Genomic DNA, 25,819 nt, shown 5'->3' with positions numbered 1-25,819 from the left:
AGATGTACCTGAAACAAATCAACAACTTGTAAGCGAAATGCTTAGTGAGTTCCCCAGAGCATACCACACGAAATCCACATACACGTATCAGGTTAGCTATTAAAGCTACACACATATCACATAAACCATGCATATAAAAACCTGTAAGGATGCTGTAGGCTCCCCTAGGGTCTTACACCATCGTGTCATGGGCTACCCCACATGGTCTTAACCTAGTAATGCCATGGGCTACCCCACATGGTCTTACATCCAATGCCATGGGCTACCCCACATGGTCTTTACCTAGGAATGCCATGTGGTACCCCACATAGTCTTACATCCAATGCCACGGGCTCCATTTGGGGTCTTCCATACAAAAACCCACGATCACATAGCATATCAATTCACAGAAATGACTAACTCATATAACATAATCACATAATGGGCCGACATTGGTGCCTTAGACCCATAGGTATGGTAAAAAGACTCACCTATCGAATACTGAACCGGTAAGCTGAAGTCAAATATTTCCCACACGTTGTTCCTTCTTAACTGCCTACAATCATCAAGTGATTAACTTAACACCATCCTATAAATACCCCCAGGTCAACCCTGGTCATAGCAAGGTCCATAGCCAAGGTTAACAATCCATGTTGACTTCGACTCATCGAGTCCCTTCATAACTCATCAACTCGCCGAGTCAATCGAGTGACTCGTCGAGTTCCATAATGTTTGCGGCCATAAGCTCACAACTGGAAACTCCTGACCGGAACTAATCCAGTCAAAACCCCTTGGCCGTAAACTCATTGGCCAACTCGTCGAGTTGATTAAAGAACTTGGCGAGTTCCTTTAGTCCTTCTTGTTCACGGCCTTTTCTAGTGGGATCTAGAGTCCCAAACTTCAGATCTAGCCTTCCCTGGTGTAGATGTCATGTAAAGTTGCAAACTTTACGTGCATGGAAGGCCTCACATGGCCATAACACTAAAACTATCCCTCACACAAGATTTTACTACATGGGAAGGGATTGAACAGCCTAAAGGAGATAACTTTATGCCATTGGGGACCTAAAGAGGTCCAGATCTGGAGCAATATACTTGTGATACGTCCAGATCGAGTATGACTCCATTTTGCACCAAAAATGGCCATCTACTTCCAAGAAGAGGGATCTAAGTAACTAAAGTTCAAGGTAACGACTTTATATTTCAAGATGGTGGCCAATACAGTGTAGACGCCGGATCTAATGCTCCTCTCCTTGATCCTTCTTCGTTAAGCTCTAAAATCCTTCACAAACCACACAAAATCACACAAAACTCTCATTACTCTTACTCAAGAGGGTTTACGGTTGCAAACTGCTTTCTGAAGGGAGATAGGGTGTTAGGGGAGGCCACAAGGGCAACTAATGACCTTTATGTAGGGGGAAAACCTTGAAATTAGGATTTCTTCTCTACAGCTCCAACTTGTCGAGTTGGACCTTCCGACTCGCAGAGTTAGTCCCGATCCGCGTCCATGAATAAATGCCCCTACTCTACAAGTCGTACCCTCAACTCGCCGAGTTCATGCACCAAAAACCCTGAAATTAACAAAATCAAATAATACCTGGAACAGGTGTTACAAAAACAAGTCCGAGTCCATCTGATGTGCGTACACCTAGCGTACCACCCTGGTACGCACAACACACTCAGTCTCCGAGCCGTACGCGTTGCGTACTCTAAGTTACGGTCAGCATACAAACAAATTAAGCACATTTTCCATTAAGTGCTTAATACTCTATGTTCTAACGTCCAAACCTTAGATTCGATCTCATTAAGACGTCCTAAAGCATAAAGTTGGCAACTTTATGCCTTTACATGTCCGATATGCTCCCAACAACCCATTAAGACCTTTCCAAGAGTCTTAATCCATGCATAAGGTCAAAATACCCATCAAGACTCCATTTTTATGCTATGAAAGGATCAAAGGACTTCAGATCTATCCTCCCTAAGCTCTGAAGTTGCCCAAACTCTCAATAGGCGGCTCAAGAACACAAAAAAGGACTAAGGAGAAAACTCTAGCTCTAGAAACGGAAATGATAACCAAGGTGAAAGATTTTTACCTCCTTAAGCTTCCTAAGCTACTCAAAATGCAAGATCCAGAAGCTCTTTCTCGTTTAAGCTTGTTTCGTCTTCTTCTTTGTAGCTAACACACTACAATGATGATGTTTAACCACTCAAAAGCTCAAGAACACACTCTCTAATGATTTTAGGGTTTTCAGGGACGTTTGAATATGAAGGAGGCTGGTTAGGGTGAAGCTCAAATGAGATAAGGATGCTTATATAGGTCTTAAGTCCGGAAATTAGGGTTTGAACATCCGTCACGTACGCCCAACGTACGTGCTGGCCTCCACGATCATCCATGCATCGTACGCTAAGCGTACTCATGAAGTACGCCCAACGTACTTAAGGGACTTGTTATGCAATATTTAAATTTCAAGGGCTTCAAAGGTAATACCTGATTTGGAGTGTTACACAACCGGTCAACCTAATAACTAGGTATGATTTTACCTATCAATGTGAATCAGCATAACAATTAGGCATAATATTTGGGCAGAGTATTTACCGGTCATAACATCCTAATGTTATGAGCATAATTATCTAACTATAATTAGTAATAACTATGTAATAGTAGCATTTTAACATGTACCCCCCTGGAAAATGTTTGTCTTATAATTCCTACTTTGAGTGACACTATAATTGTCCTTTTTGGTGATTTTCTCCAAAAGTCCATCACTCTGTTGTTTTTGTCATTGTAACTTTTTACATACAATTGATATTTATTCACTGTAAAAATCATATGTCACCCATATCGAGTCGGATTTTTGCGAAATTTATATTTCTGAGATCGCGATAGCTTATGCAATCTAAAAAAGTTAGCATGCTATCAAAGTGACACGACTTTTCGTGCATCCATTTTTTTGCCTAAAGATTGATGTAATTAAGAACGAAAATTCGACTATATTAAAATATGTTTGGTGGTTACAAGGTTGTTCTTATTACATTTTCGAAGTTTATCATTAAATATTAATGACAGTCGATAAAGTATTTTCTAGGTTGTCATATATATATATATATATATATATATATATATATATATATATATATATATATATATATATATATATATATATATATATATATATATATGACTTTTTAAAATAGATGAGAAAAGTTTGTAGTTTCAAATTAACATTTTTCTTTGTTAGAATATATGCATTCAATATACATTCGATTTGTTTATCGTTAAATTTTGAGTAAATAACTCTAAATTTAAAATGGAAATGTTAAATGATACAAGATTGTTAAATAATACAAATTATTATAGTATAATACATTATTAATTAAATTGGAGTTGTTCGGAAATACTTATTATTAAGCTTATAATAAATTTATTAATATATTAATTTGAAAATTGAATAATAAAAATTATGAAATATAAAGGTTTCAGTTAAAAGTGTGATATATCTTGGGAGTGTCCACAATGCAAGAAGTGTAAGAGTTGAATCAGATGATGATTTGGATTAAATAAGAGTTTATTGAAGTGTTGGTGATGACATGGTAAAGTTGAATTAAAAATAAAATTATTATTAAATGGTTCGATAGAAAGAATAAAATAGTGATTGAGATTGAAGGTATGAGACTCATGTATTATATAAGTTTATTTAAAATAAAAATAACAATTTTAAACATTTGAAAATTTTGAATTTATAATAAAAGTGAGAAAACATTGAATTATAAAAATTAAAGTGTTTTTTTTTCTCTTTTAAATTTAAAAGAATAATTTAGATAAATAAATAAGAAAATTAATGAATCTTTAATTTAATAATTTTGAAATTAAAAAAAAATTAATTAATGAAATTGATATACATTTATTATTGCATTTAAATACTATTTGAAATTTAATAAAATAAAAAAAAAACTATAAAATAACATGTGGAATAAAAATTAATTTAAAATAAACACAAAATTATATGCAGCAAAAATAAAAAAAATGTGACATTCTACGATTCAGACTAAGTCTTACCGAAATTGGATTTCCTTTTCGTGACATATGCGCTTATACTTTACTTTTGTCCCTTTTTGATTCCCGGTCCAATATGAGTTCTCGAAGATCTTCCTAAAGCTGAACCGCTGAAGGAACCTCTTTCCGTTGCTAAAGTAAGTACGCTTTTCAAGCTTTTTCCTTACTCTTACTAAAGCAGGCACACGCAAAACGAAAAAAAGATAGGATTTGAATCGATGACTTAAGCCCTTGCGCTATTCCCCCTGATCGCATCGTAGATAGCAGTCATAGTCAGTACGCTTTCTATTCTCTTTATATTATATATGATAATAGATAAGAAAGGAGGGCTGCCGAGGCCCGGAACTTCTCCGAGAGGTTCCTTTCGATACTTTGCGCATGTAACTTGATCATGAGCAAATTTGTTGATGTTGCACCCATCAAGTATGGAAAGTGCCAAACATTGGGAACTACCCGGGGAGGAGTTATGAACAGGAACAAGGAAAAACGAGAACCACTTAAATGGAGGAATCAATTGTATTTCGTCCTTTGTTCCCCATAGCAACTGGGGATCAAAAAGCACCAAATTTGATGACTTATTAAGGGAAAGACGAAGTAAGAGCATGCTATTGAAGACGTTGCAAGATATGTCGGGGAGGCCTCCGTTGATTGTGTACGAACAAAATACGAGTCCAAAGGCAAGGTAAGAATAAGAAAGGGTTTAGCTAATGGAGATATTAACTCTTCCGGGAACCAGTAACGCTTCCTCCTTAGGACAACAAATGGTCTCCCATGACACCCAATGATGTCTCTCTTCTCCATTAGAGCTCCAAAAGACATTCTAAAAAAGACCCTGCCCAAATATGCGACTCTATAGGGAAAAAAAATGAAATTCATAATGGTATTCTAAATAGTATCTTACTTTTGACCTCTTCCCTCTTCCTGAAATATGCGACTCTATAGGGATAAAAAAAATGAAATTCATAATGATATTCTAAATAGTATCTTACTTTTGACCTCTTCCCTCTTCCTAGGCAGCAGGATAGAGTGGGCTTTATGGCTGATGTCAGCTACTCTCTTCCTGCTTTACCTTCTAGAGAGCCGAGTACATAGTCTAATGGCATGGGCACTCGAAGGAAAGGTATAAATTCCATTGTCCTAGGGATTCGTATTTCCCATTGTCCTTGTATTATGAGAATCCAACTCAATAGAGTTGATTTGATTGTGGTCGGGTGATTTTGATTTTAAACGATGGACTTGTTCCTTAGTCTTTGACTCTTTTAATACGTTATTTTGACTCTCAAGATTCTTTTAGGTTCTTTATAGGCGTGCTAGTTTAAGTTGACCTCAAGAAAAAGTAAAAGCGTAAGGAATAATTAATTAATTAGAATCAAATAAGGAAAAGATAAAATATGTAACGCAGCAAAGGCACCCCACGTAACATCGAATCAGAAGAAAAAGAGCATGAAACTGGACAGAAATTCTGAACTAAATGCCAAGTACTTTCTCGTGTAGAAAAAAACGTGGAAAAAATTTACGACGATATGAAAGGAAAGCTATAAAACAAACGCAATTTTTACCAATTCTGATATGAACAGAAACCCAGATAAGGAAAAACTTGAAACATTAATTTGTGTCTGTGTGGCGAAAATGGAGGTAACTAAGGCGGTGTCCACGGCAGTGATACTGAAGCTAGAAGATACGATGAATGAAGAATCTGTAGCCGATAACAAAAAACTGAAGCATCAACTCCAGATGCTCCAAAAGTCTCTCGAACAGCAGGAAAAATTCTTAGAAGAAGAGGATGTATCCCAGAAAACAAGGGACCATCTTCTTGACCTTTATGAGGTCGAGGATGAAATCGATATATTTTCCTTTCAAGTTGCTCGACAGAGGAAAACATTCTTTTTCAAGAACTTCAGTTCTTGTCGTAGGCTAAAACAGAAGATGAAAAAAATCCAGAGTCGAATTACCAGTTCTGAAGATGTGGTATCAGCTATTCCTGGTTTGATCCACTGTTCCAGGAGTGATCAATGGTCAGATAATAGCCCTCACACAAGCATTTCTGATACAACCACCAGCGAAGAATATCACAGCGATGATGATGACGATGAAGATGATGATTTCTATTATGAAACACAAGCGTTGACGTTGAAGCAAAAGAGCGTGTCAAATGTTTGGCCCATTTCAGAATCCCCGAGTCCTGAACACAAGAAACTAACGTTCAGCTATTCTTATAATGAAAAAGAGAGGAATATGCGAGGTTCCAAAGAAGAGAATCTACATTACCCAATGCAGATACCGACTTTCTTTCACCAAGAAGAAAAAGGCATTTTTGGGCTGAAAGATGATGTCAAAATCCTGGTGAAACGGCTAACGCGGCATCAAGAAGCGTGTGTTTCAAGATTCACTGATGATGATGTTACAAGTGTGGTGAAACAACAATCAAAGCAAAAAGAAATGTTTGTCCAAGTTGTTGGCGAGGTGGGTTCCGGAAAAACCACTCTTGTTCGTGCAGTCTACAAAAACAAAAAGATCAAGGACCATTTTGAATCCCATGATTGGATCTCTGTCAAGCATCAGGATACAGCCGATCATATCTTGCTCGGCTTGTTAAAGAAGGTCGAAACTGTTAAGAATAATGGTGGGGATACGACCTTTAATGATCAATCACTAAAAACCAGAGTCTTCAACCACCTCAAGGGTAAGAGGTACTTGATTGTGTTAGATGGTGTTAGAAGTTGTCGTTTGCTGGAAGATCTGAAAGAGGCCTTCCCATATGAAGATAATGGAAGTAAGATAATTTTCACACAACGGAGAAGTCCAGAGACTTACGTGAACATGATCATGATCAACCCGCATAAAATGAATCAACTAAATGAAACGGAAAGCTGGAATATGTTTCTGATAAAGGTCGGAAAGGAGGCTGAAAAGATTACACCGAAGTTGAAACGTAGGATCTTGAATATATGCAAGGGTCTGCCTCTCAACATTGTCCTAATTTCTAAACTGCTCTCGAATAAGGGAATAGAAACATGGTCCTCGATAGTTGCTCATGATAGATGTTTTAATGATGTTGTAACCTTATGTTATGAAGACCTGAGCAGTAACTCAAAGCTTTGCCTGTTATACCTCTCTTTTTTCCCAAAAGACTACGACATTCCAGTACGGAGGTTGCTCAGGCTATGGCTTGCCGAGGGTTTTGTCAATGGAAGATCCGAAGAGATCTCGATCTCCCCAGAGGATGTGGTACAGAAATATTTTGAAGATTTGGTTGATCGGAGTTTGATACAGATAACCAAACTGAGATCCGACAACAGCCCTAGACATTGTCAGTTAGTTTCTGTTCTTCATGACTATCTGCTGCCAAAAGCCCATGACATCAGTCTGTTCAACATCCACCGCAATTCTGAAGCTTTTGAGAATGCTGCAGGTCCCTATGGTGTTCGTCGGATGGTTCACCACATGAACTCCGTCGGAGCCCTTGCCACCACCACTAGGGCACATGGTCAGATGATAGAGAGAAACAAAACATATGTTCATTCCTCGTCTTCCACAAGATACCTTTCTTGTTTCCCTGTGAGTTGTAGTGAAAACATACATGATACAGAGATGCGTTCGACTTTTGATCCCTCTCTTTTGAGGTCTTACGTGTCGTTTAACTCCCATGGTAAGGACATCGCAGAAAAACAAGTGGGTAAACTTTTGGGTAGAATCATTAAAAGCAATTTTCGACTATTGAGAGTGCTTGATCTAGAAGGTGTTTACATGCCTAATCTACCTGATAAGCTCGGGCACTTGCATCATCTGAGATACCTAGGACTGAGAAGGACGTTCTTGGAGAGTCTCCCTGAATCCGTGGGTGATCTGTCTTATCTGGAAACCCTAGATGTGAAGCACACCCGTGTAGAAACTTTACCCGACTCCATTTGGAAGCTCAAACAGCTTCGTCATCTCAATCTGAATAACATTCGTCTTGCCATGCCACCTAGAAGTTCTTCGACTCTAGTCACCCTGTGGGGATTAGTTTTAGATGAGAAGATATCGGTACATGAAGGTTTAGGTAAGTTGCTTAATCTCAGAGAATTGGGTGTTAAGTTCAGCTTAAGCAAAAGCCAAGGCATGTTGCTTGACTGGATTGCTAAGTTGGAAAATCTTAGGTCTTTGAGGTTGAGATCACTAGATGACATGAATCGTCCTTCAAACATAATCTTGAAGCCACTGGCGAAGTTGGATAAACTTTCTCATCTTGATCTGTATGGTACTTTAGAAAGATTACCTGATCCAAATGAATTCCCGCCAACAGTTAAGGTTCTCACGTTGTCAATCTGTCGTCTAAACAAGGATCCAATGGAGACATTGGAACGCCTACCTTCCTTGATTGTGTTGAGGCTCTTGGGGGATTCATACACTGGAAAAAGATTGGTTTGCCATCGAGGAGGATTTAAAAAGCTTGAGGTGTTGAAGCTGTGGAAACTGAAGGATTTAGAGGAATTGGATGTGGAGGAAGAAGCAATGGAAAGCCTCAAAGAATTAAACATCAGAGGTTGTGACAAGTTGAAAAACATCCCTTCTAGACTACTGCAAAAACAAAGGTGTTTGGAGGAATTAGTATTGACAAATATGCCTGATGACTTGGTATCTCGGATCAAGAAAAGAAAATTCAAGGATACATCTCTCACAATCAACTATTTGGAATAAGCACCCTAGGCCATGGTGAGTTCTTTCTTCTGATAGTTACACTTTGAATTTTCAATTCTTACTTGGTTAATTTATCATGCTTCAAAAGTTTTACTATTCAACTTTTCAAATTAACCAGGCTTCTATACGTTTTCTATGGCAGTCAGAACAAGATGGTACTTTGGAAGCACAAGTTGTTGGAAGCAAGTCTCTTGTTTCATTAGTTAACAAGCTCCAAGCTGTAGTCATGAGATGCTCATAAAAAAGTTATTTATTTATTTTCATTTTGCAAACATATGGTAGTTCCAGCAATTTGTTCGTTGTGATTATTTTCTGTACACTCCTAAAAAACACGCCTTTTCCGAGGGACAATTTCCACGGAAATTCCTAGAAAACTGGTGTTTCCGAAGAAATGCCGAGGAAAAATCGTGCGTAGGTAAAACCATCCTAGGAAACTTTTTGTGAGGGATTTCCGAGGAAACTTCGAGGCATTTCCAAGGAGATATATTTTGTTGTAAGTCCCGAGACGTATCGAAGGCTATATTTTTCCGAGGAGTTTCCTAGGAAATGTATTTGTGAGGAGGAAATGTTTTTCCGAGGGGTTTCCTAGGAAATATATTTCCGAGAGATTTCCTAGGAAATATATTTCTGAGAAATTTCCTAGGACCATATCATTTTGACAGTTTTTGGTGACAAAAGATTCTTAGGAATTTCCTACGAAATATGTAGCTTTAAAAAAAATAAAAAAGTTGAAAATTTTATTGGCCAAAATACAAAATAAAAATAAAAATCAATAAAAAAAATAAATATAAACGGGCCAAATTCTATTTGAAATTCATACACTAAAACAATAAATCTACATCTAAAAATTATACATTACAAAACAAAATTTAACAATCGTCTAAACCACAAAACATAATAAAAATGTCTAAAAAATCATACAAATATTTACTAAAATAACCTAAAGAGCATTCGGTGGATTGGGTTGATTGTCGGGATAATTATTATAGTTGCGTCTCATGATTTAGACTATTTGTCCTTGTTTTTCGGCAGTTTCACATTGTCTTTGGGTCATTTATTGATGACTATGGTCCAACTCCTTAACCTAAAAAAATGTTAAAACAAACATACGCACAATAGTAAACACAAAAATAGTAAAACGAAATATATATTAACACTTTTATCTATTATAGTAACTTACAACATGTATTTACAAATAACTATTTCTTAAGTCTTTGTACATGTAAAAATAAAGCCTTTAATGAAAATAAACAATGACCTCGAGTAATGATTTGAAAAGTTTTGAATCTTATCGATGTGGATCTTCCACATGTTATCATCCAAAGTCTGATGACTTTGTCTATTGGTAGTATTAAGTAAAAAAGAAAGTTTTGGATAATCAACTAAAGTTCCATGCCCGCTATTTCAGTTCAAGGTACGGAGCTATAGAGACGACACCTATACCGACAACAAAAGTGGTCGCTACAAGTCCACCTATGCCGATGACAAGTAGTCGCCACACATTTTGCCAACTTTGACCAAAATCCTTTGACCCGGATACCTGTGCCGACGACATGTCGTCGCGATAAGTCTGGCAGGAACGACCAAAATCTTCGCGGTATTCTGAAAACCTATGACGACGACATGTCGTCGGTATAGGTATCGAGAAATCTATTTTCTAATTATTTATATTCCATGGTCAAGTATACCAGAACGACGTAGTTTTACGGAATCTATGCCGACGACATGTAGTCACTATAGGTAATTAATAAAACTTTATTTTTTCCCCCGAAAATATAATTGACGAAAGTTGTACCGATGCCATGTCGTCGCAATAGGGGTAGCTATGGCGACAACATCTATGCCGATGGCAATATTGACCTATGCCGACACGCCTATGCCGACGACTCTTTGCCGACGACATGTCGTCGGCATACCCTATACTGACAACATGTTGTCTGGTCCGAATTTGTCATCGCCATAGGGTGTTAATGTTGTAGTGATGGTACATAGGCTATGCTAAAGTTAATAACAGAAACTAATATAATTAAAAATCTAATCCAAAATTTAGGATCTTTTATCCATCATCTCGAAAAAAAAAAGTTAGTTCTTAACCATTCAATTGGGCATTTTACTTAGCATTTGATCAAACTATCAAGAGAAGATTATAAAATCACCCAACAAGTATATTAACATATTAGTGCAGTCTTTCAGGCATTTTTTCAGGCATTTTATCAAACATACGGTGATATTTAACAAATGTAATAACATGATAGCTAATTATACAATTCATAAAGACATAACCTTGATAGCTAATTATAGAATTCATAAAGACATAACCATGGATATATACACATGTGATACAATTTACAAGAGTGTAATAACAATAGAAGATAGTAGGTTTAAATTATTATTATTTTTTTAAAACTTACATGTTCATCATCTTCACTTCCATAACATCATCCACACAAGACGCTTCCAACACCATGAACCTGCTAAATACCAGCCACCATAACAAACCACCTAGCCGAACCATAATTATACCGCCAACATCACCACCCTAACACCGGCTACCATCTATCATCAACCATCGACAATCAACCATTGCATCCACACTGCTACCTGCCTCACCAAAAACCACCATCGAACCTCTTGTCATCACCACACTGAGCCACCTCCATCCTTAACCTCTACCGGAACGACAATCGAGCCCAAATTACACCACCGCTGTTGTCTTCACAGCTAAAAACATTGTCATCATCACCATCGCATAACCACCATACACAACCTGCTTTAACCTTCACCCTCCAATCGTCGGCTGAAAAACTCGAACAAACGCTTCAACTTCGACCATATCAACCATCTTCAACAGCGAGCCAAAGAAGAAGAAAGAGGAGTTTGTGGCGTCTACTTTTGGCTGCAAATGAAAGACACGCACAACACAGGAAGAAAAGAAGCACAAATAAGGCACAATAATTATTGGGCTTAAATCTTTAATGTGGGCTAAATATTTAAATTTGGGCATGCAAAAATGCTATCTTTAATTGATTTCCTCGGAAGTTCAAACGCATTACCGAGGACCAAACCAAAAAAAGAAAAAAAAATAATAGTTTTCCACTTTAAGTAATATTTACTAATTATTATCGTCACTTTAATATTAAATTTATTTACATTACTAACTTATTATTATCATTATTTATATTTTCATATTTATTATTATTATTATTATACTTAACAAGATTGTATTAATACATAGACACACGTATATTAAAATATAATAATAATAATAATAATAATAATTGGAAAAATAATAAATAATATTCAGTTTTCTCGAAAATACATAAGAGCTTCTGAAGGTATTCCTGGAAAAATAATTTCTTTTTTCATCTTTAGGGTTCTAATGCCATTTTTTAGTTTTCATTTTGTACAACTTTTGGCTTACCAAGTTATACTTATTATCCATATACACAAATATAAATATAGAATAAAAAATAAATGTTTTGAGTAATCTCCATATTTCCTACTCATTTCCAAGCGATTTCTTATAGGAACATAATATATTTTTCATATTTTGATGTTCAAACGATGTTCTTTTTGTTTCATTCAATATTTTGTTTGACTACAGTATACATGAATCACTTTTATTTTACTAAGTTATACACAATCTATACATACATACATGTATATGCACCATCAGAATTCATTACTCAAAACATTCGTTTACCATTCTAAATCTATATGCATGTGTATATGAATAATATGTGTAATTTGGTAAGACAAAAGTGTTTAATGTATAATAAAGTTATATAAAATATGAAACAAAAAAACAACGTCTGAATCTAGAAAAAATAAATACGAGGCTTTGGTCCTAAGAAATCCCTTGGAAATAACTACACATTTCCAATGGATTAGTTACAAATTTTGTATTGTGTAGAAAATCCCTTGATATTTCCTACACATTTCTAAGAGATTTCCTAGGAACATAATTCGTTTTTCATTTTTCGATGTTCAAACTACGTTTTTTTTTCGTTCTATATTTTGTTCGACTTCATTATACATGACCTATTTTTATTTCATCAAATTATACACGATATATACATACATACATACATGCATGCGTACCATCAGAACCTATTACTCAAAACATTCATTTACCATTATAAATCTATATCATATATGTATGTAATATATATAACTTGGTAAGATAAAATTATTTAATGCATAACAAAGTTGTACAAAATATGAAACGAAAAAACAACATTTGAACCTTGAAAAAAATAAAAAACAGGTTTTGGTCCTAGGAAATCCTTTGGAAGTACCTACTCAATTACAATGGATTAGTGAAATTTTTTGTATTGTGTAGGAAATCTCTTGATATTTTCTATATATTTCCAAGAGATTTCTCAGGAACATCATTTGTTTTTCATTTTTTGATGTTCAAACGACATTTTTTTTGTTATATATTTTCTTCGACTTCATTATGCATGAATTATTTTTATTTCACCAAGTTATACATGATATATACATACATACATGCGTGTACATCATCATAACCCATTACTCAAGACATTTGTTTACTATTTTAAATCTATATGTATGTGTACATATGTATGGTTGTGTATATGTATAATATTTGTAACTTTGTAAGATAAAAGTATATAATGTTTAATAAAGTTGTACAAAATATGAAACCAAAAAAATAACATTTAAACCCAAAAAAAAATATTGTCCTAGAAAATCCCTTGGAAATATCTACGTATTTTTAAGGGATTGGTGACAAATTTTGTATTGTCTAAGAAATCCTTCGGTATTCCTTACGTATTTTTAGAGAATTTCCTAGAAACATAATTCAATCACTTTTTTATGTTCAAACGTCGTTTTTTTCGTTCTGTATTTTGTTCTATATTGTAGACGAAAATCGTAATAAAAATACCAAACGATATCATATAACTAAATTATAATAGTAATAATATTAATAATAATCTTGTTAACAATAACAATAACAATAATAGTAATAATGATGATCATAAGAATGTTTATGATAATAATTAATAATAATATGATAATAAGAAATAAATTTATCTTTGTTTCCTCGGAAAAACGTAGGAACTTCCGAGAAACTTCATACGAACAACTTAAATGAAACACTTTCAAGGTAAATATGAAGCTCTTTCGCATACTAAAAAAATGATATGATTTGTTTAATATTAAAAAGTAATAAAAACTACCGATGAGCTACCTAGGAACATTAAATATATATTTATTTTCTAGGAAAAATGTAAGAACTTCTAAAGGACTTCCTAAGAACTTTAAATATACATTTATTTTCTAGAAAACGTGTAGGAACTTCCTAGGACAATTGGTAAAAGTTTAGCTTGTTTGGTAAGAGACCTTGGTTCGAAAATTTCCTAGGAAATCCCTCGAAAGTTCTGAGAAACTTCATAGCCATTATGGGCTTTGACACTGCAACAACTCTACTTCGAAATATTAGAGGCCATTCCTCTCAACTCCGATCTAAAATAGGTATATTGCACTTTTAAAGCTATTAATACTTATAGGTTACCAAACAAATCTGCCTTCAGACCTATTAGACGTTTGCCTTCTCATATGTTAGCTACTGTTCCATCTGACTCGCCTTATCTTAAACACCATCTTGAGACTTTGGATGCGTACAACCCAACACAGTCTACCCTAGTCTAGGATGTTCTGCCCTCTGATGTGAACAAATCGACTTCCTCTTCTGGTGGACGAAAGAAACAAATGGAGAAGCATAAGAAATTCCCTTCCAAAGTTCGAACCAAAAAGAGAACCAAAGCCAATGGATCCTCTCAATAGGATTCATATATCGGCATTCGATCTGACTCTAGATCACAGCCTACCCCACCCGTCAACTCTTCCAAAGAACCCTTCGGAGTTTCAAAAACACAAGCACACACACACACACACGGGGAGTCTACACATAAACCACCCCCATCTTCCCAAAAAGATGGTGCAGGTGTTGAAAAAAGTCCCTTGCATCGCCTGGGACATACCCAGGAGTCAACTTAGAAATCCATCTCTTATTCACATGCACAATCATAGGTCCATGCCTCTGATTCTAAGCTTTCTGAAGCTGGAGCAGTCCCTCCTACTTCAGAAGCCACAGTCGGTTTGATACCTGCTTCAGGTAAAGGACAATCGGGTATTTATGACAAAGATTGATCTGGTTTTGTTGACAGGGCTCATTCTAGACATTCAGAGCTAACAAGAGCACAAGTAAAGTATACACTTATCTTTATGCGTCAACGAGCTCTTCGAAGTCATCTTCCATTCACTTTTCGATCAGATGCAGAAACTGATCAAGAGTTCAATCCTTCCGAAAAAGCTCAACAAACCGCTATAGGAGATGTTCCCGATCCCACAAATGTTTCAGATGATCCTCCTTCGAAGTTCACAAGTGAAGAAACTCCTAAGTTGTCCTATGATGAAGATCTCTCGAATGATGTCATGTTCGGAGATGACAATATAAATATTGGTGTCATTCGGATTCCAAGTACTTTCAATTTTCTGCAGAAGCCCTCCTCTTCGAAACCATCTTATGATTTCGTTCTTTCCACATCCTCCATTGAATAGAAAGGAAAAGAAGATGATCGAGCAAACAAGCACTCCTTTCCCAAATCTCAAGATAATTCGGTTGATGGAGCCAAGCCCTCCGAACCACATGACGAAGATCACGATGATGACAAGAAGTCTGAGAGTTCTACCTTGGACACAGGATATTCTAATGAAAACATTGCATATCCTTTTGCCTTATTAGAACTCCGAGACAATGTTGCTTCATCTATTTCAAAATTCGACTCCCTTGATCAGAAAGTTGTTGGTCTTGATTCAAAGATTGAAGAAAAAGTCACAAGTCTTGACTCCAAGCTAGAGCTTATTCTCAAACCTCTTTTTGAGATCAAAGATGTTGATCCCTCGAAAATTGAACGAGCCAATCGACTTGATCAACTCATTTCCCTCCAATTCAAGCATACTCTTGAAGAAGTTGAACATAAGTATAATGACAGCCTCGATCATCAAATTTCCACCACCACCGCTATGCTTAAGATTCATGACGATATGATTAGTGCTACCAACGAAATCATCAATCAAAGTCATATTCGTCATGAGAAACAAATTCAACGACTGGAAAAGGAGATTCGAAAAAGGATGAAATGAATATGATAATGCAACAGGTTCTCATCAAGTTGATCCGAGCCATATGGCATATTGTTGATGCACCGTACCATAAATTCGATGATATGCTCGTTATTATTAATGAAACTTTAACCCATCTCAAGACTCAAGCTCCTACAGTCGAGACGAACGATGCTCTTTCCAAACAGATCAATAAGAGTTTCCAAAAAGTATTTGAACGATTGAGTGAGCTTCAAAGTGACACCAAAAGTCATTCATTTGAGGTTGGTTTTCTTCATCCATCTGAGCTTGGTTATATTCATCCATTTGAGGTTGGGTTTCTTCATCTATCTGAGGTTCATTGACATCATGCATGTCAGTGCCATTGACTCCATCAACATTGCTTTGTAGTATTTGTTGGTAGAGTCCAATATCAAAATCAGTAGCTGCCTCAACAAAGTCAGGTTGGTTTGCTTGAGTGGGCACCACATCAACTAAATTATCAGTAGGTGTAGTCATCATAGGTGTTTCCTTTGATTGGTCATCAGGAGCTTCATCAATGTGTTGCACATCCTCATGTGGTTCATCTAACTGTACAAGGGTAACCTTGGTAACAGGCTTAGGATTCAAGAAATAGGTGAGTAGTCTTGTTTCACCATGCTCTGTGTATACCTTCATCACTTTGTGCTCACTGACATATTGAGAAAAGTTTGCAACATCTTGATCATTTCCTAAAGGGCGAAGACCAAAGTGGAAGTCTCCACCAGGCACAAGAAAATGGTAGTATATAACAGGAGGAACCCCATATCTAAAACCCTTCATGATTGCATCGAGCTCATGAACTGAAAACTCATCTATGTCTACCATGTCAACATAGTTTACAGTTCCATCAATGTAACGAACATCAGGGTACTTGGTGAACTCACCTCCATGGTACAACTTAATGGTAAACAATGTTGGGTGTCCATCTTCAAAACAAGAAAAAAAACACCTCAGTTGGACTTACTTCAAAAAAAATCAAGAAATCAAAAGATGAAAAAGGGCAAATTACGTACCATAAACAACCTTGGGGTTGAAGGGTGTGTTTAACAACCTTACGTGCCACATTGTTATGTTCATCCACCGATAATCTCTACAAATCGCAGCTTAACTAACAGAACTGATTTTGTGTCTAGGGCTTTTATTGATCTTGGTAAAGAACGACGGTCTACTTTATTGAGGAGGAGACGAACTGCTTTTATTGAGCTTTAGCGAGAACGGTTACAGGGATGAATGGACTAAAATACCCTTAAGTGAGAGGGGCATGGGTAAATTAACGGGAGCTTGGTAACGGCTGTTAAGCCATTGGACTAAACTCGCAACAAATAGAAACTATTGGACCATCTTTGCAAGCCAAACTCATTTTGGACCAAACACGCTAGTTTTGACATACCACAAGGACCAAATTTGCAATTTTGTCTAAATTAAAACATAATGACGAAATAGAGAAATAATATGTGACACACACTCAAAATCCTCCGAATCTACTTTAAAAATTTCAAACTTTTTATTTTCACCAAATAGAGTGTGTTTAACGATAGAATAGAAATGTAAAGTCCCTTATAATCATATTTCACAGATAAACCCTACTTCTCTTGCAGTAGCATCAATTGTGCTGAAATGGCAAGGATAGCATGCCACCATATTGTTGCACTTCCATTGAAGTCCTCCTTCTTGACCAAGACGTCTTCTATTTGTTTCTCGGAAACCTCTCTTTCCATTGGCTTCCGTCGGCGTTTCTCTTCAAATTCCAAGATAAGCATGAGCTTGAAAGCTGGAATTGTCGGTCTCCCTAATGTTGGAAAATCTACTCTCTTCAACGCCGTTGTAAGTCTCTTCATTCAATTCACATCTTCTCCTCTATGGAATCCAACCTTGGAATTCGAAATTGATAAAGAACACGTATTTACTTACATATGCATTTCGTATTTCCGTGACCTAGGTTGAGAACGGAAAAGCTCAGGCTGCTAATTTTCCATTTTGTACAATTGAACCGAATGTTGGAATTGTTGCTGTTCCCGATTCACGACTCCAAGTGCTCTCTAATCTCAGCAAGTCTCAAAAATCAGTTCCAGCATCTATAGAATTTGTAGATATTGCTGGATTGGTGAAGGGAGCCAGTCAAGGAGAGGTTTATTGATTTACAACCCTCTTGCTTTCTCTCTACAGATTCGTAAATTTATTCTAGAATTTAAGCTCCTTCAATTTCTTAACACATATATATGCTTTCTCAATTGTTTGGCCCTAGGGTTTGGGTAATAAATTTTTATCCCACATACGTGAAGTGGACTCCATTCTTCAGGTTTGTTGCTCATTGATGAATCAGTTATTTGCATACATAACCTGTTATGAGTTATGTCCAACCTAAACCTGCAAGTATCATATTTGGTGTTCTGAAACTCTTATTTACTTGTGTGAAGGTTGTACGTTGTTTTGAGGACAATGACATTGTTCATGTAAGTGGGCAAGTTGATCCCAAGTCAGACATTGATGTCATCAACTTAGAGCTAGCATTCTCAGATTTAGATCAGGTATGATACATCAAGCTATATGATTACAATTTGCATGGAACTAAACTGATGGAAAAGGAATGCAGATTGAAAAAAGAATAGAGAAACTGAAAAAGAGCAAATCTAATAATTCACAAGTGAAAGCAAAAGAGGAGGCAGAAAAGTCAGCCCTGGAAAGAATACAGGAAGCCCTGTTGGGTGGTAAACCAGGAAGATCAGTGAGCTTAACAGAGTTTGAAAAAGAGTCTATAAATCATCTTTGTTTACTTACCATGAAGCCTGTGATTTATGTGGCAAATGTTGCAGAGTCTGATTTAGCTTCACCTGAAAATAATCCTCATGTCAAAAATGTCATGGAACTTGCTTCTGAGTTACAGTCTGGAATAGTCACTGTCTCCGCTCAGGTACTGAAACTTTGCTACATTTATAAAAAAAAAAAAAAAAAAAAAAAAAAAAAGGGTTTGGTTTTGAAAGTTTTAATTACAGGTGGAATCAGAGCTAACAGAACTCCCATCAGAAGAAAGAATAGAGTTTTTGACATCTCTTGGTGTAGATGAGAGTGGGCTTGGAAATCTTATCAGGGCCACATATAATCTTCTTGGCTTACGTACATATTTCACCTCTGGAGAGAAGGTTTGGAAAATTTAAATATGATTTTTTTTTTTCTTTTTAAAAAGTATGTAAAGAAAATTTCCAAATCTTTTTGCAGGAAACAAAAGCATGGACCATTCATGCAGGAATGACTGCACCACAGGCTGCAGGTGTTATCCACTCTGACTTTGAGAAAGGTTTCATTCGAGCAGAAACAGTGAGTGTGTTGGCGAATGAATATTCAAATAATTAAATGTGGAAAATTATATGTTAATTATAGTATTTATTATTATTATTTGTATTATGTCAGGTGGCTTATGATGATTTTGTTGCTGCTGGATCATTATCAGCTGCAAGAGAAAAAGGACTTGTAAGTTGTTGATTCCCCAATTTGTTTTTATGTGTATTATTAATTAGATGTAACCTAACAATGTTAACATAAATGGCATATGCAGTTGAGGTCTGAGGGAAAAGACTATGTTGTACAAGAGGGTGATGTAATGCTGTTCCGCTTTAATGTCTGATGATGGATGATGGATGTCAAGTCAAGTCAAGTCAAACACTCAACTTGTTCAGCATACAATTTTGTTCAAGTATTTAATACACTTCATTCATTCATTATCAGATTACAAAGTATTACAAAGTATAAAGAAGGAACGCCATCAATTAGCATGATGTTGGAGTAAATATTCTTGATATAAAAAATTATGCTGCAAATACTCACAGTTGTTGATGTTATCTGGTTGAGTTATTTGAATATGAGGTTTTTGGGTTCGAGGAATCAACTTATAATGAAAATGTGTTTGAAATTTCATCTAAAGTGATATAAATGAACCTTCACTTTACATTTCTATTTGCAAGTCCATAAACTAATCCTAATCTTGCTTATAGACACACATGTAAACATATTATGTAGAATGTTATTAAGTGTAATGAAGCCATTTACATTTTCCAAGAAAGTAGAATTTATTCAACATGACTAATTATAGAAAATCAGGTATTATCAGGAGTGAAATTCATGTGTTTTCGTGAATATTTTAAACGAAATACTCAACTGCCAATTATTCATGCTTCCATTGTAAAACTCCATATAACAAGACACAATTCAAAGGTTAGCATATAATTTACTATTACCCGAACATAAATTTTTAGATAGGTGAAAGCTTATTATTATCATACAGTAAAGATCACACATAAGAAAAAACAATCCACTAATCCAATGATTTTTCTTTTCATGTAATGCCTATAGGAATACACAAACAATAAGTAGTTTTGTTAATAAATATCAAATAAAGAAGTTGGTGTACCAACCAAATGAAAGGAAAAACATTAGACTCCAAGTTCTTTTGATAATTAATTCATGTAATTTTTGTTAGGATTGCTTAGACACTGTTCTTTTAGAAAAATCTTTTCGGACCACTTTTTGTTGCATGGCCGTTGCCATGGCGTAGCATACGCATAACACTTGTCATATCGTGGTAGTTTGTTTTTTGGAAGGATTCAGATTACAAAACATTTGTGCGTGTTTTGCTCCAAACAACACTTGATTTGTTTCTTCAAACCTCTTCTACTTTTATTTTTTTCAAGTAATTTATTTAAGAAGTTTGGTATAGCTTGATTTTTTTTAAACTTTGATTTACGGGCTTGATACGATTTCTTTTTAGAGTTTCCCTAATTTTTTATAACTTGATTTAAAAAAAAAACTTTATTTTTTTTAATTTTTGTAACACCCATAAAATTTATCAAAAATTTAAACTTTTTAAAACATTCAAAATCATCATTGTGTACAAATTGTTTCCAAAATAAGATTTAATTCACAGATATCCCAAAATTGTGAAATAAAAAACATGATGAGGTGCACGATCACGTCTTCGTCTTTCCGCGAGCATTTGAAGTACCTGAAACCTAACCAAAAGTTGTAAGCCCATAGCTTAGTGATTTTCCCCAAAATACCAATACAAAAACAACACACATATAATAACAACATACTGTGGGCCCAATCAACCATCGGGTTGGAATACCCCGACCCTCAACCATCGGGTTGGAATGCCAACATACTATGGGTCCAGTCAACCTTCGGGTTGGAATACCCCGACCCTCAACCATCGGGTTGGAATGCCCTAGCCTTGTAACACCCGGAAACTAGAAGGCTAATTAAGGAAATATATTAAGCAAATCGAAGGTCTACTCGACGAGTAGGAATAAGTGTTAAACGCGGGTAGAGAGACCTACTCGACGAGTTGGTGTGGGTTTGGGAAACCCTAGATTCAGGGTTTTGCACCCTATTTAAACATCTTAATCCCCACCCCTTAGCCTCATTTACAGCCTCCAAGTCCCAAACCCTAATATACGAAACCTTAGTGCTTTGTTTGAGGATGTGAGCCATTTTGAGTGATCATTGTGTATTTTTGAAGCTTGTTGTAGAACCTGGTTCCTGGTACGTATGACCTATCTAAGTAATTTACATTTTTAGCCTTGAACTCGGCGAGTTGTAGGCCCAACTCGCCGAGTAGAGTCGGGTTATTGAGCACGTTTAAGTTGGCGACTCGGCGAGTCCCCGCTGTCTGGATGAAACCCTAATTTCAAGGGTTTGCACCATATTTAAACCAACCTTATGCACCCCAAGCCCGACTCCTTCACCCTCAGAGCTCCCTATATCGTCCTAACCCCGTTTCTTGTGAGATTGGAGTGTTTTGGTGTGATTTCTTGAAGATTTTGAAAGAAAAATGAGGGTAGATCAAGAGGAAAAGAAGGAGGCAAGATATCTTGGTGTTATTTCAGAGATTCCTTGAGGTATAACTCAGTTTCCTTCTGTTTTTATGCTAAGAGTCCCTTAGAGCACCATTAAAGTCCTTCTTGAGCCATTTCCAAGCTTGTTTATGGATTAGGGATGGTAATGAGTTGATTAACCTATAGATCTAGGCATGTTTGAGCTCCAGAAGCTCAGATCCATGGCCTTTATGGAAGTAAATGGCTTGAATGTCCTAGATCTACCATTTTAGTCTTTATTAAGCCTTAAATCCCCATCCTATGCATGTATACACGTAAAGTTGGAAACTTTACGTGTAAAACCTACCCTAAGAGCCCAGATCTATGTATGGTATGAGCTGGATTCAAGCAAAATCGAGTATGTAGTAATTGCATGTGAACGACTCAACGAGTCGTTCATCGGACTCGACGAGTCGAGTCGCGAGTTCCCGAGTTTTCCCCCTTTTCGTGTTTGCTGAGTGGAGTCGTGAGTCAGAGGGGGGGACTCAGTGAGTGGAAGCCAGACTCACCCATGGAGGGACTCGGGCGATTCAATGCCCTGACTCGGCGAGTCCAAGGCCATCTTCTTACCTCAAGAATAGACTCGGCGAGTTGTTCATACAACTCGGCGAGTCTCAGCATGGGGTGTTCATCGGATGAAGATGAACTCGACGAGTTGTTCATGCAACTCGGCAAGTTAGATGAAGGACCTTTGGACCTCAATTTAGAAGGAGAACTCGTCGAGTCAATGCCTAACTCGACGAGTAGAGGCGGGATTAAGGACAATCGAATGGGTAGGGACTCGACGAGTTGGAAAGCCAACTCGGCGAGTCGGGTCAACTGGAAGTTGACTTTGACTTGGACTTTGACCTGGTCAAGGGTAAAATGGTCATTTTACCCTAGGTTCAACTAGCAGTGTTTGACTGAGCGTTTTGTGGGAATTATAGCCGGAGGACTTCCGGAACAGCAGCAGCAGCAAACAGTCAGTTTCCCTCAAATCAGCAGCTACTTCGAGGTGAGTTACCTTCCAGTAGCGGTGGGTCTACGGCCACAATGTCGGCCCACCAGTAGGAGTTGTATGTTAGATGATCGTCTTTGTGATATCATCTAGGTTTGCTACTACTTGATATGTTATATGCTAGCATGATATGTTATATGTGATAGTAGTAGAGTTCGGTTATTAGGATCGAAGGGTAGGTTAGACTCCCCATATATGTCTGACAGTATGTGATGATATGTTTATATGCTGGCCTGATACGTTATATGTGATAGTGGTAGTACGAGGGGAATAGTCCCCAAGTTCGGTTGATAGGACCGAAGGGTAGTTCGGACACCCCCATATATGTCCGATAGTATGTTTATGTTATGATATATGTGATAGTAGCAGTAGGGGGTGAAATAGTCCCCGAGGATTGGTTGATAGGACCGATGGGTAGTCAGCACCCCAAAATGGCTTGATACGGGTAGGACGGCACCCCAGAATGGTCGCACGGGTAGTCGGCACCCCAGGATGGCCGCACCGGGTAGTTAGGCACCCCAGAATAGCCTGACAGTATGTATGTTATGTGATCGTATGGTATGTGGTACAATAGGGGAACTCACTAAGCTTCATGCTTATAGTTTGCAGTTTTGGTTTCAGGTACCTCTTCGTCGAAGGGGAAGGAGCTGGCGCGGTACCGGCACATCATACACACACTGTTTTTCCGCATTCATGGGATTGTTATGGGATTCATACTCTGATATTTTGATAGTTCACATGTTTTGGGTTTCAGACATAGTATATGTTTATGAAATGGTTTGATCGGACAATGTTTATTTGCAAATGATTTTACTAAATATTAATTGAAAAATGAAATTTTTGGACGTGAAAAATGGGTTGTTACACTTGTGGAAGAAGAGGAAGCTAGAGGGCTCAAGAGGGAGAGAGTAGATCCAGAAACTACACATCATTTGCTACATTTTCAGGTAAGTAAGTGCCAACCTTGCTCAATGGTTTCTTAGATCTCTTCTTTTCATTTTTATGAGGGTTTTTGGTTCAAGTATGTTAGCATGTAGAGAATGGACGACCCAAGTGGGTATTCTTCCAGATCTAGTGTAACATCTCGAACTTTACAGGTATTTCCGAATCCCCTATCTTTTTATTCTTTTGACATTTTTAGTCCTTGAGGTTGGAAGCGTCGAGACGGGACAAGTCTAAGGGCCAAGGTTGCAACCTTGGATCAGGAAGGAGTATGTTGAGCGTACATAAGGGTATGCCGAGCGTATTAGACGCGCCTTAGTACGCTGGGCATACTTATGTCAGGAGAAAACCCTAATATTTAGGGTTGGGGGCTATATAAATATCCTTATGGCTCATTTTCCCTCATCATTCTTAGCCTCCATATTCCAGAAACGTCCCAAACCCTAGTTTTGTGTGTGAGTGTGAGTTGTTGTGTGTTTTGAGCTCTTGAAGGTGAAGGCATTGCATCAAATAGTTGGAGAAGGAAGGCAAGATTAAGGATCTAAAGTTCTTGTATCCTTTAGAAGCTCCAGGAGGTAAAAGGCTCCTATCTTGGCAACCATATTGTATAGATCTAGTTTTACTTAGCTTCTTGACTACATTCTTGTCACCAAAAACCCCATATTATGCATGATGCATTTTGGACCTTTTTGAGCTGTCCTTTCAGACCCTAGGAAGGGTCTTAAGTGATAAAAATGAGGTCCTATTAGCTGAATATGTCCCATGCATGGAATAGGAAGGTCTTAATAGGTTAAGACCATGTATTAAGCGCTTTCTAAACGTCCAAAGTCTTAAAGTTCAAGACTTTATGTTTCTAAGGCACTTTTGGTCGATGGATCTGGAATTTGGGCTTAAGTGCTTAAGCAATTAAGCACTTATTTGAGTTTTGGTAAAGACCTGCGTACGCCCCGCGTAGATCCGGTACGTCCAGCGTACTGGGTTGACCACGCCAATGGTGGTCAACGTCAGGCAGAGTACCCCAACGTACCAAAGGAGTACGCCCCACATATGCTCTCTGTTGGTCTTTTGACGATTTAGGCTTCGGGATTAGGCCACCTTTGGGCCTGTTGACTTGGGCCTTGGCTGGACTTCTAGATAACAGTGTTTTTGGCCAACATGGAAATGGACCCTCGGATGGGGACCACTTATGGGGATTTGGGCCCAATTTGGGGAATTGGGCCAATTATGGGCCTTGTTATCTAATATTCGTTATTTTTAGACAGTTGAGATTTTCGGTGAGGCATCGGTTGGAGACTTTCAGGATAGTTCTGCACTACTTGCGAGGTGAGTTATTCTCACTATATCAACAGGGTCTAAGGCACCAATGCCGACCCTTCAGATTTGTATCTGGGTTTATTGCATGCTATGCTTATTGATTAGCACTCTGGTAGCTAAGATGATAGTATGCTTAGTGGCATGTTAGGTCGGTATCTTGGTTATAGGATGTTGCTATGCTATTTGATTTGTTAGAGTTATTTGAATGTTATATATATATATATATATATATATATATATATATATATATAGGGTTAGGTTATTTTGTTTTCACTATCTATTGTGTGCATGTATGACTGATTCTGGACCAATCATTTTAGTTATTTTAAGAAAGTAATTAATATATATTACATGTTGAAGATATAATAGGTATTAATTACATCTTCAGCATTTAATATGCATTAATTACTTTCTTAAAATAACTAAAATGATTGGTCCAGAATCAGTCATACATGCACACAATAGATAGTGAAAACATTTGAACCTAACTCTCTCTCTCTCTCTCTCTCTATATATATATATATATATATATATATATATATATATATATATATATATATATGTTACTTATGTGCACATGATTGTTTGATTGGTGGTTGGGTTGAGGCGGTCCTGCTCTATGCTGAAGGCCAACATACCTAGGGCTGTCCGGATAATTTCCAGAAAAGCGGGAAAACCCGATCCAACTTGTCGAGTTATCAGGACAACTCATCGAGTTTTCCTAGATTAACTCATTAAATCATTTTTCATCCCTTTTAACGCTCAAGAATATAGATCTGGAACTCAAGAGCTGGGAAAAAAGTTGCTAACT

The 25,819-nt window shown here is 36.9% G+C and overlaps 2 protein-coding genes across 2 annotated transcripts; both read left to right on the top strand.

The window, feature by feature from the left end:
- The first annotated feature begins 5,661 nt into the window (after positions 1-5,661).
- On the top strand, positions 5,662-9,587 carry LOC111921239 (putative disease resistance RPP13-like protein 2). The gene is made up of 2 exons (XM_023916814.3): positions 5,662-8,727; positions 8,855-9,587. The coding sequence occupies exon 1, from the start codon at positions 5,662-5,664 to the stop codon at positions 8,710-8,712; it is 3,051 nt and encodes a 1,016-aa protein (XP_023772582.2). The 3' UTR covers positions 8,713-8,727; positions 8,855-9,587.
- A 7,820-nt stretch (positions 9,588-17,407) lies between these two features.
- Positions 17,408-19,711, top strand: LOC111921240 (uncharacterized). Its single transcript, XM_023916815.3, has 9 exons — positions 17,408-17,712; positions 17,828-18,016; positions 18,134-18,187; positions 18,306-18,416; positions 18,482-18,799; positions 18,882-19,028; positions 19,105-19,203; positions 19,297-19,356; positions 19,442-19,711. The coding sequence occupies exons 1-9, from the start codon at positions 17,506-17,508 to the stop codon at positions 19,508-19,510; spliced, it is 1,254 nt and encodes a 417-aa protein (XP_023772583.1). The 5' UTR covers positions 17,408-17,505; the 3' UTR covers positions 19,511-19,711.
- Positions 19,712-25,819: the final 6,108 nt, after the last annotated feature.

The sequence above is a fragment of the Lactuca sativa genome, chromosome 9 (genome assembly GCF_002870075.4).
Source record: "Lactuca sativa cultivar Salinas chromosome 9, Lsat_Salinas_v11, whole genome shotgun sequence".
Taxonomy (NCBI): Eukaryota; Viridiplantae; Streptophyta; class Magnoliopsida; order Asterales; family Asteraceae; genus Lactuca; species Lactuca sativa.
This window is presented reverse-complemented; position numbering and strand designations above follow the sequence as displayed.

Excerpts from the sequence above, each read along its gene's own strand:
- LOC111921239 (XM_023916814.3), top strand. The coding sequence starts at position 5,662 with ATGGAGGTAACTAAGGCGGTGTCCACGGCAGTGATACTGAAGCTAGAA.
- LOC111921240 (XM_023916815.3), top strand. The coding sequence starts at position 17,506 with ATGGCAAGGATAGCATGCCACCATATTGTTGCACTTCCATTGAAGTCC. Across the intron at positions 18,017-18,133 it reads AGGGAGCCAGTCAAGGAGAG|GGTTTGGGTAATAAATTTTT; the intron begins GTTTATTGATTT and ends GTTTGGCCCTAG. Across the intron at positions 18,188-18,305 it reads AAGTGGACTCCATTCTTCAG|GTTGTACGTTGTTTTGAGGA; the intron begins GTTTGTTGCTCA and ends ACTTGTGTGAAG.